This window comes from Ranitomeya variabilis, chromosome 4, assembly GCF_051348905.1.
Source record: "Ranitomeya variabilis isolate aRanVar5 chromosome 4, aRanVar5.hap1, whole genome shotgun sequence".
NCBI classification, from domain to species: domain Eukaryota; kingdom Metazoa; phylum Chordata; class Amphibia; order Anura; family Dendrobatidae; genus Ranitomeya; species Ranitomeya variabilis.
This window is the reverse complement of record NC_135235.1, coordinates 732,849,390-732,867,870: the sequence shown is the minus strand read 5'-3', so window position 1 is coordinate 732,867,870 and position 18,481 is coordinate 732,849,390. Positions and strand designations below refer to the sequence as shown.

Below are 18,481 nucleotides of genomic sequence, written 5' to 3'. Positions count from 1 at the left end.
ACAGGAGGACATCTGTTCAGGGGACGGAGGTGTGATGCCTCCTAAAGATAAACCAAGAAAATCTAATTAGGCATTTTCTTTCAAATGGAGACGCAGTGGGAATGATGTTCTTAAGGTACCTTCACACTAAAGGCCCCGTCACACACAGCGACGCTGCAGCGATACAGACAACGATGCCGATCGCTGCAGCGTCGCTGTTTAGTCGCTGTGTGGTCGCTGGAGAGCTGTCACACAGACCGCTCTCCAGCGACCAACGATGCCGAGGTCCCCGGGTAACCAGGGTAAACATCGGGTTGCTAAGCGCAGGGCTGCGCTTAGTAACCCGATGTTTACCCTGGTTACCAGTGTAAAATGTAAAAAAAAAAAAAACAGTACATACTCACCTTCGCGTCCCCCACTGACTGAGCGCCGGCCCTAACAGCAGAGCGGTGACGTCACCGCTGTGCTGTGCTTTCACTTTCCGGTCGGCAGTCAGTCAGAGCGGGAAGCAGACGGCAAGGGACCTGACGGACACCGGAATGTGAGTATGTACTGTTTGGTTTTTTTTACATTTACGATGGTAACCAGGGTAAACATCGGGTTACTAAGCGCGGCCCTGCGCTTAGTAACCCGATGTTTACCCTGGTTACCAGTGAAGACATCGCTGAATCCGTGTCACACACACCGATTCAGCGATGTCAGCGGGACCTCAATGACCAAAAAAAGGTCCAGGCCATTCCGACACGACCAGCGATCTCACAGCAGGGGCCGGGTCGCTGGTACGTGTCAAACATAGCGAGATCGCTACTGAGGTCGCTGTTGCGTCACAAAACTTGTGACTCAGCAGCGATCTCGCTAGCGATCTCGCTATGTGAGACGGGGCCTTAAGCGACGCTGCAGCGATACAAACAACGATGCCGATCGCTGCAGCGTCGCTGTGTGGTCGCTGGAGAGCTGTCACACAGACCGCTCTCCAGCGACCAACAATGCCGAAGTCCCCGGGTAACCAGGGTAAACATCGGGTTGCTAAGCGCAGGGCCGCGCTTAGTAACCCGATGTTTACCCTGGTTACCAGTGTAAAATGTAAAAAAACAAACAGTATATACTTACATTCGCGTCCCCCGGTGTCCGCTTCCCTGCACTGTGTGAGTGCCGGCCCTAACAGCAGAGCGGTGACGTCACCGCTGTGCTCTGCTTTTACTTTACGGCCGGCACTCAGTCAGTGCAGGAAGCGGACGGCAAGGGACGTGTGACAGACATCAGAAGGTGAGTATGTAGTGTTTGTTTTTTTTACTTTTACGATGGTAACCAGGGTAAACATCGGGTTACTAAGCGCGGCCCTGCGCTTAGTAACCCAATATTTACCCTGGTTACAATTGTAAAACATCGCTGGCATCGTTGCTTTTGCTGTCAAACACAACGATACACGGCGATCTGACGACCAAATAAAGTTCTGAACTTTCAGCAACGACCAGCGATATCACAGCAGGATCCTGATCGCTGCTGCCTGTCAAACTCAACGATATCGCTAGCCAGGACGCTGCAACGTCACGGATCGCTAGCGATATCGTTTAGTGTGAAGGTACCTTTAGTTATCTGGAGTCTGTCTGGTGGAGGTGTGAATTGTGTCCATGTAGTGACTCATTAATCCAGGTGTTAAATTGAGTCCTAGTGTCAAAGAAATGAACATCTTCATTAGTTTGAATTCTCAAATTTATCTTTCTCTGTCATCCTTAATATGACCTTTTAGTATTAAGACTTTTAAGTCTGTCATACTGTGTCCAGGTCCAGAGAAATGTTTTCCCACAGGTGTGTCCATTTCATTCCTGATTGTGTGTCTGTGTAGATTCATCCTAGTTTGTAGTCTTTGCATAGTTTCCCCGATATACTGTATATACTCGAATATAAGCCGAGATTTTCAGCCCAAATTTTTGGGCTGAAATTGCCCCTCTCGGCTTATACTCGAGTCACGGTCGGCGGTGGGGTCGGCGGGTGAGGGGGAGAGAGCGTGTCGCATACTCACCTAGTCCCGGCGCTCCCCCTGCCCGTCCCACGGTCTTCGGTGCCGCAGCTCTTCCCCTGTTCAGCGGTCACATGGTACCGCTCATTAAAGTTATGAATATGGACTCCACTCCCATAGGGGTGGAGCCGCATATTCATTCCTCTAATGACGGTAACGGTGACCGCTGACAGAGGAAGAGGCTGCGGCACCCGGAGACCAGCTGTCCGGGATAAGGAGCCAGGGACGCCGGGAGCTGGTAAGTATCTTATAGTCACCTGTCCGCGTTCCGTCTTCGCGTCCTCTTGCTCTGACTGTTCAGGTCAGAGGGCGCGATGACGTACTAATCTGCGCGCCGCCCTCTGCCTGAACAGTCAGTGGGGAGAGACGCCGAGACGGGACGCTGAGGAGCTGCAAGCAAGAGAGTTGAGAATGTCATTTTTTTTTATTGCAGCAGCAGCTTTATATATTGCACAGATTTATGTGGAGCATCTATGGGGCAATAATCAACGGTGCAGAGCATTCTATATGGCACAGCTTTCTATGGGGCAATAATCAACGGTGCAGAGCATTGTATATGGCACAGCTTTCTATGGGGCAATAATCAACGGTGCAGAGCATTGTATATGGCACAGCTTTCTATGGAGCATCTATGGGGCAATAATCAACGGTGCAGAGCATTGTATATGGCACAGCTTTCTATGGGGCAATAATCAACGGTGCAGAGCATTGTATATGGCACAGCATTCTATGGAGCATCTATGGGGCCATAATGACTTGTGCAGAGCATTCTATATGGGGCACAGCTTTATGTGGAGCATCTATGGGGCCATACTGAACGGTGCAGACCATTCTATGTGGGGCACAGCTTTATGTGGAGCATCTATGGGGCTATAATGAACGGTGCAGAGCATTCTATATGGCACAGCTTTATATGGAGCATCTATGGGGCCATAATGAAGGGTATGGAGCATCTATTTTTAATTTTGAAATTCACCGGTAGCTGCTGCATTTTCCACCCTAGGCTTATACTCGAGTCAATAAGTTTTCCCAGTTTTTTGTGGCAAAATTAGGGGGGTCGGCTTATACTCGGGTCGGCTTATACTCGAGTATATACGGTAGATACTTCCAGGGCACCTCGTACATTGTATCATGTACACCACGTTGGAGGATGTACAAGGAAAGGAACCCATGACCTTATAGTCCTGATTTGTGTTTGGTACACGGACTATATTTGTTGGTAATATGTGAGTACAAGTTTTGCATTTTTTATTGTTACATGGGAATGTGCCCGTCACTGATGGTGATGAGAGAACACTTCTGACAAGCAGATTCCTTAAGTTAGGGGGCTATTTGTAGGAGAGAAGTGGTAGTTCTGGGAATATGTCTTTCAGTTTGTGGTCTCTGGAATATGGGTTGGAGATCAGCACCAATTTCCCTTAGGATGCTCATGTGGGGGTTGTATGTGACCACGAAGCACCCTGTTGTCTTCCCTCAGTGTGTAATCCAGGAGGCTGTTTCTTGGGACCCTTGTAGCCCTGTGGATCTGTTAATCTATTAGCAGTGGATGGTATCCTTGTTGTTGGAATGTGTTCCTCAGTGATAGCAGTTGTAGTTCCCTGTCTTTACTGTCTGAACAGATCCGAATATACCTCAGAGCTTGACTGTAGATGATGGATTTTTTTTGTGTGCCTTTGATGATAGAGGTCCCATCTAAGATAAGCCGAACGTCCTGTGGGCTTATGGTAAATTGATGTTTGTATGGCGTTGTCCTTGATGTATATGGTCATGTCCAGAAAATGTATATGGGTCTTTTAAAAGTTTAGGGCGAGCTTGATGGTTGGGTGGCACTTGTTGAATTTATTGTGGAAGGTGAGTAGATTATCTTTTGAGCCTGTCCAGATTATTAGCAGATCATCAATGTAGCAGAAGTATGCAAGAGGTTTAATAGAGCAAGATGACAAAAATCCTTACTCCAGTTTCGCCATAAATAAATTAGCATATTGTGCGGACATTTTACTTCCCATGGCGCTGCCTATACACTGTTGGTATAAATTGTTCCCAAAAGAAAAATAATTGTGATGGAGCACAAACCTGATAAATTGCAGTGCCGGTTCTGTGGCTAGATATTTCCTTCAAAAGAACAATATCCATGCTGCAATTCCATCTTCATGAGGAATGTTGGAATAGAGAGCCTCTACATCCATGGTGGCTAGTATCGTGTCCTCTGGAAGTGGGCCCAGCGCTGACAATTTGCAAAGAGTATCCGTGATGTCCTGGATATAGCTGGGTGTGTGTTGTGAATTTGCTTTTTGCTCCCTCTAGTGGTTACTAGTTTTTTGACTCTGGTTTTTCTGTCATTCCTTTTATCCACACCTGGGTCGTTAGTTAGGGGTGTTGCTATATAAGCTCCCTGGACCTTCAGTTCAATGCCTGGCAACGTAGTTATCAGAGCTAGTCTGCTGTGCTCTTGTCTACTGATCCTGGTTCCAGTTATATCAGCTAAGTCTGCCTTTTGCTTTTTGCTATTTGTTTTGGTTTTGTATTTTTGTCCAGCTTGTTCCTAATCTATATCCTGACCTTTGCTGGAAGCTCTAGGGGGCTGGTGTTCTCCCCCCGGACCGTTAGACGGTTCGGGGGTTCTTGAATTTCCAGTGTGGATTTTGATAGGGTTTTTGTTGACCATATAAGTTACCTTTCTTTATTCTGCTATCAGTAAGCGGGCCTCTCTGTGCTAAACCTGATTCATTTCTGTGTTTGTCATTTCCTCTTACCTCACCGTCATTATTTGTGGGGGGCTTCTATCCAGCTTTGGGGTCCCCTTCTCTGGAGGCAAGAAAGGTCTTTGTTTTCCTCTACTAGGGGTAGCTAGATTCTCCGGCTGGCGCGTGTCATCTAGAATCAACGTAGGAATGATCCCCGGCTACTTCTAGTGTTGGCGTTAGGAGTAGATATATGGTCAACCCAGTTACCACTGCCCTATGAGCTGGATTTTTGTATTCTGCAGACTTCCACGTTCCTCTGAGACCCTCGCCATTGGGGTCATAACAGGTGTGTGCCTCACCAAGGGTTTCAAAATGTTTTCCACCCAGCCGGAGATATTCTCGGTTAAAGTCCCAATACCAGAGGTGATAGGCCTCCCAGGGTTACCTTCTTTATGTATTTTAGGCTGGGTTCACATTGCGTTAATGGCAATGCGCTGACGGCATCTGTTATATAACGCCACTAACGCTATGTAATGGATGCGTTAGCGCACCCATTGACTGCAATTATGTAGCGCATCGCTAACACGTATCATAATAACGCATTCTGTGACGGACCCTCGCACGTGGTCTGCAGCGTTTCGGGGTCCGTCACCGCTAGCGCAGATGGAGTATCTGTGCTAGAGCAATCATATATGTCACGCGATCTTGAACAGCACTTGCAATAATGCATGCGTTGAACGGACTGCACTAATACAATGTGAACCCAGCCTTAGGCAACATGTAGAAAGTACCTGTTTGGGGATTGTCTGGTGTTAGTTCCAGCATTGAGGATGAAGTAGAATCAAATCCATTGATGATATGTGTTAGTTCCTCTGTGTATTTTTTGGTTGGATCTCCCTGAAGTGGAGTAGCATTTTATATCCAAGAGTTGTCTGTTTGCTTCCTGGATGTAATCTGTCGTGTTCATTATGACTACAGCTCCTCCTTTGTCTGCTGGTTTGATAATGATATTGTTATTGGCTTTTAAGGATTGTATGGCTTTTCTTTCCTCCATAGTGATATTTTGTGTCACTTTATGGTGTCAGTCCAAAATGTCAGATTTAACTTTTTTACGGAAACAGTCAATGTAGTGATCCAGAGTTTGGTTATGGCCAGGTTGCGGGGTCCAGTTTGTCCTCTTTTGCTTTTTTGCTGTGTCGTTCACATTGTCTTGTGATGTGATATCTGTTATGAAAGAATTCTTTGAGTAGAAATCTGTGGAAGAATTCCTTGATATTGCTACAGAACTGAGCCCTATCAAGCTGTTTTGTAGGACAGAATGTTAGCCCCTTCAAAAGAACATGCATTTCTCCTGTGCTTGGCTCATATTGTGGACACGCCTGTGGGAAAACATTTCTCTCGAACTGGACGTTGTATGACAGACTTAAAAGTCTTCATACTAAAAGGTCATTTTAAGGATGACACAGAAAGAAAAATTTGAGAATTCAAACTAATGAAGATATTCAATTCTTTGACACTAGGACTCAATTTACGGTAACACTTGGATTTATGAGTCACTACATGAATACAATTCACACATGTACTCTGAAAGCTTGCAAACATATTTTCTGGTTAGCCAATTAAGGTATCATTCCTAGAATACTTTTGTCATCATTGGGCAGAAAAGTATTCACATTGATTTTTCTGGCTAACACTTTACCACAATACAATTTGTTATTGTACATCCTGTTATTGTACAGATATTCACACTTGGCCCTCACTGCTCAATTAATGAAAATCATATAAAGGAAAAAAGCACCAAACCGAACCAATAGACAAATGTACAAAAAGGAGATTTTTGTGTACTCACCGTAAAATCTTTTTCTCCGAGCCAATCATTGGGGGACACAGGACCATGGGTGTTAGTGTCCTCCTAGTGGCAGAAGCCTAAGTTAACACAGAAAGATTAACTCCTCCTCTGCAGTATACACCCCATCACTGGCTAGGATTCAACCAGTTCAGTAGTAAAGGAGTAGGAGTATTAAATGAAAGACAATAAAAACTATGTCAAAACCAAAGAAGAAACAACAACGAGCCAAAAGGCTAACAGGGTGGGTGCTGTGTCCCCCAATGATTGGCTCGGAGAAAAAGATTTTATGGTGAGTACACAAAAATCTCCTTTTCTCCTACGCCTCATTGGGGGACACAGAACCATGGGACGTCCTAAAGCAGTCCCTGGGCGGGAAACAACATAGCTGCTAATACCCCATGTACCACTGGCTTACAGCTAAGGTACCGCCAATTGCAGAATGCGCCTGCCAAGACCGGCGTCTGCAGAAGATAGAGAATGAATGTGGTAATGTTTTGTAAAAGTATGCAAACTGGACCATGTCACAGCTTTGCAGACCTGTTGTGCCGATGCCTGCTGCCGGATGGCCCAAGAGGCGCCCACCGACCGAGTAGAATGGGCCTTAATCCCTGCGGGGATAGGAACATCCTTGACACGATAGGATTCCGGAATAGCCGATCGGATCCATTTGGCTAGAGTAGCCTTGGAAGCGGGAGAGCCCTTCCTTTGTCCCTCTGGAAGTACGAATAGGACATCCAACTTGCGGAAGGGAGCCGTCCGTGAGATGTATCGTCGAAGGGCCCACACCACATCGAGAGTGTGCAGAGCTTTCGCAATGCGATGGACTGGTGCCGGACAGAATGAAGGCAGAATAATCTCTTCATTGAGGTGAAAAGAGGAAACAACCTTGGGCAGAAAAGAAGGAGAGGTCCTCAAGACTGCCTTATCCGGGTGAAAAATCAGAAACGGGGGTCGGCAGGAAAGTGCCGCCAAGTCCGAGACACGCCTAATGGATGTAATAGCCACAAGAAAAACTACCTTCCAGGAAAGTAAGGTCAGAGAGACGTCCTGCAGCAGTTCGAAGGGGTTCTCCTGAAGAGCTCCAAGGACCAGATTAAGATCCCACGGCTCCAAAGGCATTTTGTAGGGAGGTGCCAAGCGGGAAACTCCCTGAAAGAACGTCTTCACTGGTAATCTATTGGCAATTTTTCATTGGAACAGGACTGACAATGCTGACACCTGTCCTTTGAGAGAGCTAAGTGCGAGACCCGACTCTAGTCCTGATTGGCAAAATTCCAGTATGGCAGGAATGGAAAATACCAGAGGAGATCGTCCTTGTGCGTCGCACCAAGCGAAGAAGATTCGCCACTTACGGTGGTAACTGCGCCTGGACACGGGTTTCCTAGCCCTGATCATGGTATAGTGGAGGACCCCTTGGGAATGAAACTCGCTTGGCCTAAAATCCAGGATTCAATGGCCAGGCCGTCAAAGACAGGGCCCTTGAGTTCTTATGGTAAATCGGGCCTTGTGAGAGAAGATCCATGCAATCTGGAAGACGCCAGGGGACGTCGGTGACCAGCTGAACCAGTTCCGCGTACCATGCTCGGCGCGGCCAGTCCGGCGCCACGAGGATAACTGGTACTCCTTCCGCCCTGATCTTCTTGATGACCCTCGGTAGCTGAGGAAGAGGGGGAAAAATGTACGGGAGGCGGAATTGACGCCACGGCAGGACCAGGGCATCTGCTCCGACGGCACGTGGGTCGAGAGATCGTGCAATGAACTGTGGGACCTTGTTGTTTAACCGGGAGGCCATGAGGTCCACGTCCAGGGTCCCCCATCGATGACAAATCTGCTGGAAAACTTCCGGGTGGAGGGACCACTTGCCTGAGGCGAGACCCTGGCGGCTGAGGAAGTCCGCCGCCCAATTCTCCACACCTGGTATGTGGATCGCCGAGATGGGCGAATGGTTGGACTCGGCCCAACGGAGAATGTGGGACACCTCGAGCATGGCCGTCTTGCTGCGGGTTCCCCCTTGACGGTTCATGTACGCCACAGCTGTGGCGTGGTTGGACTGGATTCTGACAGGGTGACCCACCAGAAGATGGTGAAACCTGAACAATGCTAGCATGATAGCTCGTATTTCCAGGATATTGATGGGGAGACGAGACTCGAGTGGACCACCGCCCTTGTGCTGTGTGGTGGTTGAAAATCGCCCCCCAGCCCATGAGGCTGGCATCGGTGGTCACCACCAGCCACCGCACTGGGAGGAAGGACCTTCCCTGGTTCAGGGAGGACTTCAGCATCCACCACCTGAGGGTCTTTCTGACCTCTGGGGACAGAATGAAACGGTGGTCGAGAGAGGATGGGTTCTCGTTCCACGCCGACAGTAGCGCATGTTGTAGGGGACAGAGATGAAATTGCCCGAACGGAACAGCTTCCATGGCTGCTACCATCTGCCCGAGAATGCGCATGCTGAAATGAATAGAGTGGGAGACTGGACGGGAAAGGCTCCGTGCTCCCCGCTGCAGGGCCAAGGTCTTGTCTGGAGGGAGAATGACCAGACCGCGGGAAGTGTCCAGTATCATTACAAGATAGGAGATCCGTTGAGTCAAGATCGGAGAGGATTTTTCGAAGTTTATCTTCCAACCCAGGTGAGAAAGAGTATCCACCGTGAGATTGACGGACTCTTCGCAGGCTGGGTATGATGGGCCTTTTATCAGTAGGTCGTCCAGGTACAGAAGTACCACCACTCCCCTGGAATGAAGAATGGCCATGACAGCCGCCATGACCTTTGTGAAAACTCTGGGAGCTGTGGCGAGGCTGAAAGGCAAGGCCACAAACTGGAAGTGTTCCTCGCGAAAAGCGAAGCGAAGGAACGGTTGATGAGGAGGAAAAATTGGGATGTGGAGGTAAGCATCTTTGATGTCTATAGATGCCAGGAACTCTCCTTTTTCCATGGAAGCGACGACAGAGCGGAGGGATTCCATTCTGAAGCGCCGAATTTTGACAAATTTGTTCAGAAGTTTTAGGTCTAGAATCGGACGCAGCGGTTCGTCCTTTTTTGGGACCACGAATAGGTTCGAGTAGAACCCTTTGATCCTTTGGACTTGAGGGACCGGAATGAGGACTCCATCCCTTTGTAGCGCCCGTATGGCCTGAAGAAAAGCTGTTGCCTTTGGATTGGGAGCACACGACTGGAAGAAACGTGTCAGGGGAGAGGAAAATTCTATTTTGTATCCGGAGGATACCAGTTCCCTGACTCACTCATTGTGGACGACCGAGAGCCATGCTTGACGGAACAAAAGTAGGCGACCTCCTACTTTGTTGATGTCCTGCGGATGTTGCAACGAGTCATTGACTGGAGGATCTAAGGGATCTGGATCCTTTAGACCCAGAAGATCTCGGTCTGGGTTTCCAGTTGTGGTTAGGTCTGTATGAGACCTGGGGGCCTCGGTCAGCATGCGAACCTCGTCCTGATGCCGGGGAGAAGGATATAGATGACCAGTTGGGATTGCTGCGAAAAGGCCGGAATCGAGATTGTGGATACCGAAACGGCCGGGTAGGCTTTTGTTGGGGGAGAAATTTCCCCCCCCCCCGGTAGCATCCGAGATTATTTGGTCTAATTTTTCTCCAAATAAGCGACCAGGTTGGTAGGGTAGAGATGTCAAAGAACGCTTGGAAGCAGAATCTGCTCGCCAATCTCTGAGCCACAGGCTCTTCTGATGGAGACTGCATTTGCGGCTGCCTGTGCAGCACAATTGGCCGTGTCTATTGAGGCGTTAACCACGAAGTCCCCGGCTTGAGCTATCTGGTTAGTCAAGTTGATCGCCTCTGGAGGGAGATTAGTGTCTTGGATGGTCGTGGTAAGCACCACAGCCCAAGCGACCATAGCCTTAGCCACCAAAGAAGCGGCTAAGGATGGGAAGAGAGAGGCTCCTGTGGCCTCGAAGATGGAGCGAGCCAGGTAGTCGATTTGACAGTCAGAGGGGTTCTTGACTGAGGAACCATCTGACAGAGATAGGATACTTTTGGAAGCGAGATGTGATACAGCAGGGTCCACTGAGGGGGACTGCAGCCAGTCCTTGATTAGTTCCTGAGCAAAAGGGTATTTGGCCTCGATGGGCTTTTGACCCATGAAGCGTTTGTCAGGACGGTCCCTGTGTTTTTGTACGATTTCCTTAAACTCAGGATGAGTGACAAATACTTTTTGGACCCGTTTAGTCTTTTTAAAAGACACCGCATGTTCCGGAGTGGATACGGAATCGTCATCCACCTTCAGGGTCTTGTTGACTGCTTCAATGAGAGAATCGAGTGTCTCTTGGGAAGTCGAGGAATCCTGGACGTAAGAATCGTCGGACTCATATTCAGAGTCATTTAGGAGAAGGGGAATGGGAGACTGAAGTTGCAGATGCTGAAAAGCAAATGCACCCGTGGTCAGGGGATGGGACATGGGTACGTTTTCTGGAACTCCGAGCCCTTAGTGACAGAGTGCACCCCCTGCTGGTGGACGGATCCGTACCGTCGCCCGTGTCCTCCGCAGTCTGACTTAAAGAGGGACCCCAGAGGGAGTCAATTGCCTTGGCTAGGGAAGCCATAGATTGTGACAGGGAAGTGGCCCACTCAGGGGGACTAGGCTCTGCAAGGTCGGCTGCGACATTGGCGGCGGCGACTGCACAGAGGCCGGGTCTCAATCCGCACATAACGGGGTATTGTGAGCTCGGGGCAGGGCCGTATTGCAAGTGGCACATGAAGTGAAAAACACTGTGTGCTTCTTGTTACCCTTTTTGGTCTCCTTAGTTTGAGACAGTGTCTTTAGAGACAGGGGCAGGATATGCACTGTGGTGCAGGGAAGGGGTTAAGCTTTCTTGAAGCGGCTTACCCACGGTCCTGTGCCTGTGTCCCCGGGAAGGAATGTAGCTGAGGCGGTCCTGGTAGTGCCAGTCAGCGTGAGCCACCTTCGGGGTCTTGTTGTCCCCGCAGGAGATGATTGCCAATATGGCCCTCGTGTTCTGCAGGGCGCCTCTCGTCCCAGAGGAGAAGCGCCAATATAGAGGGCGGGGTTACAGCCGTGGGCGGATCTGCACACTGCGGCCTAGTCCGGCTGAAAAGCCGGGGACTAAATTTCTGGGCCCTGCCGGCGATGCGCAGCCGCCGCGACGGAGCGCTGCTGACCACCGCTGACCCCGGCTGACGGCGCCTCTCTCCAGGGACCCGGACTGCACCTCTGCCACAGATGGGAGCGCGAGGAGGGTATGTACTTACAGTGTCGCAGGTCCTCCTGTCACTGTGAGGGTGCCCGCTCAATCCATGCACCCTGGATGGGGGAGGCAGAGGCCCCTGAAACATCTTCCTCTGTTCCCCAAGGGGGCTTTGTCTTGGGGCTGTGTGACGCCATCAGATGTGGGCCTTGTCTCAGGTGATACATTCTCCTCTTCGAGCCCTGGAGAGGGACATTAGAGCCGGGCTCTATGTGCTCGCCGTCTTGCAGGGGGGGAGATCGGGACCAAGGAGGAACCGTCGCCCCAGTAAAATTTGGCGTGCCCCAGACGTCGCAGGAGAGGGACGGAGAGGTATACTCGCCTGTTGGTGGTTCGGGGGAGAGCGGACCCTATAAAAGGAATCCGTCACCCCCTTCACTCCGTTAAATAAAAATTTACAGAAAAATAAGAAATTTGGGGTCTGAAAACAGACCCAAGTGCCTCCTACAGACACTAAGCAAGAACTCGTTGAATCCTGGCCAGTGAAGGGGTGTATACTGCAGAAGAGGAGCTAATCTTTCTGTGTAAACTTAGTGTCCTCCTAGTGGCAGCAGCATAACACCCATGGTCCTGTGTCCCCCAATGAGGCATAGGAGAAACTTTATTAAGTACCATTAAAATACAGAAACAAACATAACAAAAGGGTAATCACAGGAAAATGACAGTGGTCAACCAACAGCAAGGAAGGCACCACAGTAAAAACAGGCATTAAAACCCAAGGCAAAAACATAGGATGTGATTTTACTCACAATTTACCTCCTATGGTATCCTGACACCTTTCTTCATGTTAAATCGCTCTGTGCGCACCGGAGCTCCGTTGTTTGGCATTGCCGACGGCGTCTTCATTTCTGCTCTCGGCGGGTTGCGTCCACGGCCACGCTCACGTGTTCACCCATGGGTGTGGCCTGGTGACGTGTTCTCTCTCATCCGATGACGCCCTTATTGATTCTTACCTCCGAGCGGTCGACTGCGCATGCGTCGCCTTTTGAGCAAGCGTCACATCCTCTTTCCATACCAATCATGATTAATGCTTTTGACATATATAAGGGCACCATTTCTTCATGACGCCAGACCCCCGGAAGAAGGCACTGCGCCGAAACGTGCAATAGGGTGGTAGGCACCACGGCTCTTCAGGTAAACCCCTAGGCATAACCTTTTTATTTTGGCTTTATGGTTCTTGCTTTTTTTACCACTGTGGTTATTGACTTTTTGCACCTCTCTTGTGCCGTTATTCATTTGTATTCTTATACATACGCCATACCTATTAGATCTTCAAGCGCACATGTTGTCAGCACAATGCACTTTTTGAGAATACCTACATATCTATCATTATGTTTTTGCCTTGAGTTTTATTGCCTGTTTTATTGTGGTGCCTTCCTTGCTCTTGGTTGACCACTGTCATTTTCCTGTGATTACCCTTTTGTTATGTTTGTTTCTGTATTTTAATGGTAATTAATAAAGTTTTGTACATTTAGTGGTTACTACTCACCTGGGTAGTCACATGTAGGAATCTCCTCTTTACACCACTCATCACCCCTCACACATGTCTCTGTAGTATTAATATGGGTCAGATCTTCACTCTAAAAAAGTCACAGATAGATGGAAAAGTCATATCTATGATCAGCTCTAATCCTGCCATCTCCACCGTTCTCATTACACAAGTATAAAACATATAATATTGGGGGATAAAACAAGACTGAGCACAAGACCTTCACAGCCATCTACACATCATAGGGGAGATCTCCTGACACCTCTCCATCTACCTGATGATCCTGAGGAACATTGGGATCTTCTTGTTTACAGTCCTGTGGAAGAAGAGGATAGGGACATCTCTCTGGTGTTGTCCTCTTACTGGATAGATCTGGAGGAAACACATACAGGGACTAAATTCATTCTTTACATACAGATAATTATAGGCCGTGTGTATTTAGTCCTGTCTATTACCTGGTGATGTGAGGGGCTGGGGAACCTCCATCACGACGTCCTTGTACAGATCTTTGTGTAAATACTCCCATTCCTCCATGGAGAAATAGACAGCGACATTCTGACACCTTATAGGAACCTGACACATACAATGATACCGTCATCCCCCGATCCCTTCATAGTGTTACTGTACAATGTCCCAGCATTCCCAGCAGTGTCACCTCTCCAGTCAGCAGCTCAATCATCTTGTAGGTGAGTTCTAGGATCTTCTGGTCATTGATGTCCTCATGTATCAGGGGGTGAGGTAGAGGCCCCATGATTGGGCTCAGGGGTCTTCTGCATCCTTCAGACACAGGGTCCTGACAGTGTTCACTAGAGGTCTTCTTCACTGCTGTGTAATCCTGGTTATGGAGAGATACATTAATAAATCTCACTACAGACATTTCCAGAGTCTTCACCTCTCCAGTTCTGTTTGTTATTCCCATAGATAAGAATGATGTAATGTGACGTCATCAGAATCTCTCACCTCTCCAGTAAGCTGGAAGAGGATCTCTAGGGTGAGGTGTAATATCCTCTCCGCCATCTTGTCTCTGTCCATATTAATTTGTGATAGGTAATTCAGGAAAATTCTCTTCTATAGAAGATCTTCACTGAGAGGATCCGATATTGTAGAGACCTGAATGAGAAGAAGATGAGCCGATGTAACATCATAAAAATCCTGTGTAATAATACAATTACTGGAGATAATAAGGGAAACATATGAGGAGATTTATTATTTTACAGTATTTAGTTTCCTTCTTTACATCTACTAATAAAACCTATATATTTAGGCCACAGACAACAAGCAGTTTCTCCCTCGGAGTCGGCAGCTGAATACGTTCCTCATAGACTCATCTTCCATAACGCTAATTCTCGTCTCATTTACCGATCTACAAGGGTGAGGATGGATTTGTACACACCAATGTGTTTAGGAAAGAAACAGCAGTGAACTCAATATTACACGCTGCCTCATCACATCCCAGACCTCTAAAGGATAGTATTCCTTATGGGCAGTTTCTGAGAACAAAGAGAATTTGCTCAACTGAATCATCTTTTCAGACACAATCTTCTGAATTGGCTCAACGATTTGCACAAAGAGGATATTCCAATCGGGTTATCCATCAGGGGTGGTCTAAAGCATGTAACAAACAGAGGACCGGACTATTGAACTCAAAAACGCGTCCACCAAATTCGACCACAGTAAGATTCATATCAACTTATAATGAAAAGTGGAAACCCATGAGACAAGCTCTTTCAAAGTTCTGGCCCATTATCATGAATGATCCAATCTTGGCCAAGAGTATCCCTACAATACCAACCATTACGTACAGGAGATCTCAGAGCTTGAAAGACATGCTTGTTCATAGTCAGTATAAGGGTGTTACTATGGACAATTATTTTGATTCCAAAGGACCAAAATGGGGATTTTTTCCCTGCAGAAAGTGCCTAGCATGTGCGAATATGGATAGGGCTAAGGAATTCACAAATACACATGGCAATAAGGTCTTTCAGATCACTCACAATATCACATGTGGGACAGATCATGTGATATATTATGCCAGCTGTCTTTGCCCGTTGGTATACATTGGCATGACTACGAGACAACTTAGAATACGTACCAGAGAACATGTCCGTGACATATCTAATGCTCGTGATATTAAACACTTGACATCACTTAAACCAATACTCCGCCACTTTAAGTCTGTCCATAACTGTGAACCTAGCTTATTAAAGGTAATTGGTATTGATCGGATCATCAAAGATTCAAGGGGTGGTAATGTTAAAACCAAATTGGCCCAATTAGAGACCAAATAGATCTCTAGGATAGGCTCACTTCAACCTACTGGATTGAATGAGGTTATGAGCTTTGCTCCTTTCCTTTAAATATATTTTGGGATTAGATGGTGCTTTTTGAATTACTGTCCCTAATAATAAAAATATATATTTTTTAAGTATATTTTTTTAATTTTTCTTTTGATAAAAACATTTTCCTCATTGGATTTATTTATTTGCATTATTTTTATATTCTATGTATTAATTGTATATTTTTTCTGTTTAGTCTTACTTTAGTTTTACAGCTTTGATGAATATTGACCGGTTGCTGTATACTTCACTCAAGTTGCTGCACTTTGTCACCCCATCTTCACCCTTGATCAAGCAAAAGAATTATATTTAAGATTCAAAGATTATATTGGCATATTTAATACTTTTTATTGAATATCATGTTGGTTGTAATTTTTGTTTTGTATGCACTTAGCACCTTTTATGTCCATTGCATGCTATTGTATACTTGGGTATATTAATTGGTATTTCTTTTGGCACTGTTTCAACAGCATAATAATAATTTTTTCACTCATGTTGTTGCACTTTGCTACCTTATCTCTTCATCCCTGACCAAGTAAAAGAATAACATTTATGATTATATTTATGATTATATTATAACATATAGTATATATTTATATATTTTTTTATTTCATAGTGTTTGCATTTTTATTGTTTTGCATGCATATAGCACTTTTTATGTTCACCGTATGTTTTTGCATATTTGGGTACACTAATTGGTATTCCTTATTGGCACTGTTGCATCAACATAATAATAATAATTACTTTTTTCTGCATAAGTATTTCCTCTTCTTTGTTTAAACAGCCTCCCCTTTATCTGTACACACTCCTGTTTTCCCCATTATATAACTATTCATCGGGTTCACACTGCGCACCTTATATCAACATCTTTTCCGGTCTTTTTTTCTTCTGCAGTGGAGAGCGCTTGCGTCTGTCGGCCTGACTGGGTTGCCGTGGTAACGCGTCCTTGTGCGTCATCCTCTCCCGCCGCGTCGGAGTTGGGCGGCAGCTGATGACGTTGGACGCCTGACCTGCCGCTTCCAGCTGTGTGCTTGATGGATGCCAGCGCCATATCACCGCTACATTTAAATAGCTGGCACCGTGTTCTGTCCATCACCACAACCCCCAGGAAGAAGCTACATGCTAAACGCGCGTCGGGGTTTCCGGCCTCCTATTAGTCCATATCAACGCAGGTAATAATATGGTATCACTACCTCCTTGATCTGCACCTGGCATTTATCAATGGCTTTTTTATACCTACCTCTACCTTGTAATTTTGCACTTGCATTTCACTAGTAAACCATTTTATCTCGCTATTTGATTATGAGGCACTAGCCCCTTATTGAAAACCCTTTTTTAGGATTTTTCCTTTTGACCTCTTATACTGATATAGTTCTTGGATCACGCACTTGCACTTTAATAGTTGATTAGCTTTGATCCTATAGGTAGTTCATGGACAATCCAGTGCCTGCTGTTTCATTTAATTGTTATACATATTATTGGCATGGTGGCCATTTGAATATTGTATTTTCTACTTGGATTATGTTATGGATTATATGGAGTTCACTCTGCCCTGTTTTTGAGTCCCTTACATATACTAATAATGATTTGTTGAATTTTAATTTAGTGTGAATAAAATATTTTATATTTAAATTTTTTGGTCTTGTGTTTCCCTTTTCCTTTGTATCTATTAATTTTGGAAATATACCACCTGATGTATTTTGGTCTACAATTTTGGGGTAGTTGAGGATCTGATATTGTAGAGACCTGAATAAGAAGATAAGCCGATGTAACATCATAAAAATCCTGTGTAATAATACAATTACTGGAGATAATAAGGGAAACATATGAGGAGATTTATTATTTTACACTATTTAGTTTCCTTCTTTACATCTACTAATAAAACCTATATATTTAGGCCACAGACAACAAGCAGTTTCTTCCTCGGAGTCGGCAGCTGAATACGTTCCTCATAGACTCATCTTCCATAACGCTAATTCTCGTCTCATTTACCGACCCTGGAATCGGCATTAGTAATACTGCAGGAGATATTCATTACACGGGACAGGAGAAATAACTACTTCATGATGAGGACGACATCTTCATCTTCTACTGCGGCTCTAGAAACATATTTGTCCAGAGTCGGTCACTGACTCCATCCCCACCGGCCTCTATATGAAGGTTTCCAGTCTTCCCCGCACTGTAATCTTCTATCACATTAGATCTCAGGTCTGATTCACACACAGACGTTTGAGGCTTTTAAAAACGCTTTTTTATAAGAACACCAAGACAGGAGTTATTTGATGCCAATATCTCCATGTAAGCTTCCATATATTACATGAACAACACCAAAAAAAGTGTGAAAATTTTCCAAAAATAACTATAGTGAAGTGTTGAGGCACCAAATAGAAAGTTTTTACCCAGTATATGGACACATTGAACCTATGTTACAATCTCCAGTATACTAAATCTTCAGGGTGGTGCATAGACGTGAGACTATATATAATTAAGACAACGGAATGAAGAAAATTAGCACTCACCCATTTTAGAAAATACTTCAGTCCTTTTTAATTTTCATTTGATTCAGGACAATGACAAAAAGGTGCAACACTGCTAGCAGCATGGCGGCAGGTTCAGTGTTTTCCCCCCCAAAAAAAGACCTGACGGACAATGAACGTTTCAGACTTAATTTGCGCTTCTACTAGTCCATGTTTCACTGGTCTATGAACAAGGACCAGTAGAAGAACTGAAGTATCTTCTAAAAGGTGTAAGTGCTGACTTTCTCCATTCCGTTATCTTGAATACAAAAATAATATTGAGGACGGTGGTACTGTGGGAACATTATACTGTGTGTGGGGGCCAAAAAAGGGGATATGAGAGTAATACATGTTTCCTTGGTTCCCATTAT

At 46.0% G+C, this 18,481-nt stretch overlaps 1 protein-coding gene across 1 annotated transcript in view; it reads right to left on the bottom strand.

Annotated features, from left to right (window-relative positions):
- LOC143768255 (uncharacterized) overlaps positions 1–14,364 on the bottom strand; it is a 73,643-nt gene extending 59,279 nt beyond the window's left edge. The window contains exons 1-5 of the mRNA XM_077256948.1: positions 14,219–14,364; positions 13,914–14,093; positions 13,714–13,831; positions 13,533–13,630; positions 13,259–13,349 (exon numbers count right to left, since the gene is read on the bottom strand). Coding sequence (XP_077113063.1) covers positions 13,259–13,349; positions 13,533–13,630; positions 13,714–13,831; positions 13,914–14,093; positions 14,219–14,290 — 559 coding nt within the window. The 5' untranslated portion in view covers positions 14,291–14,364. The remainder of the gene's footprint in view (positions 1–13,258; positions 13,350–13,532; positions 13,631–13,713; positions 13,832–13,913; positions 14,094–14,218) is intronic.
- Positions 14,365–18,481: the final 4,117 nt, after the last annotated feature.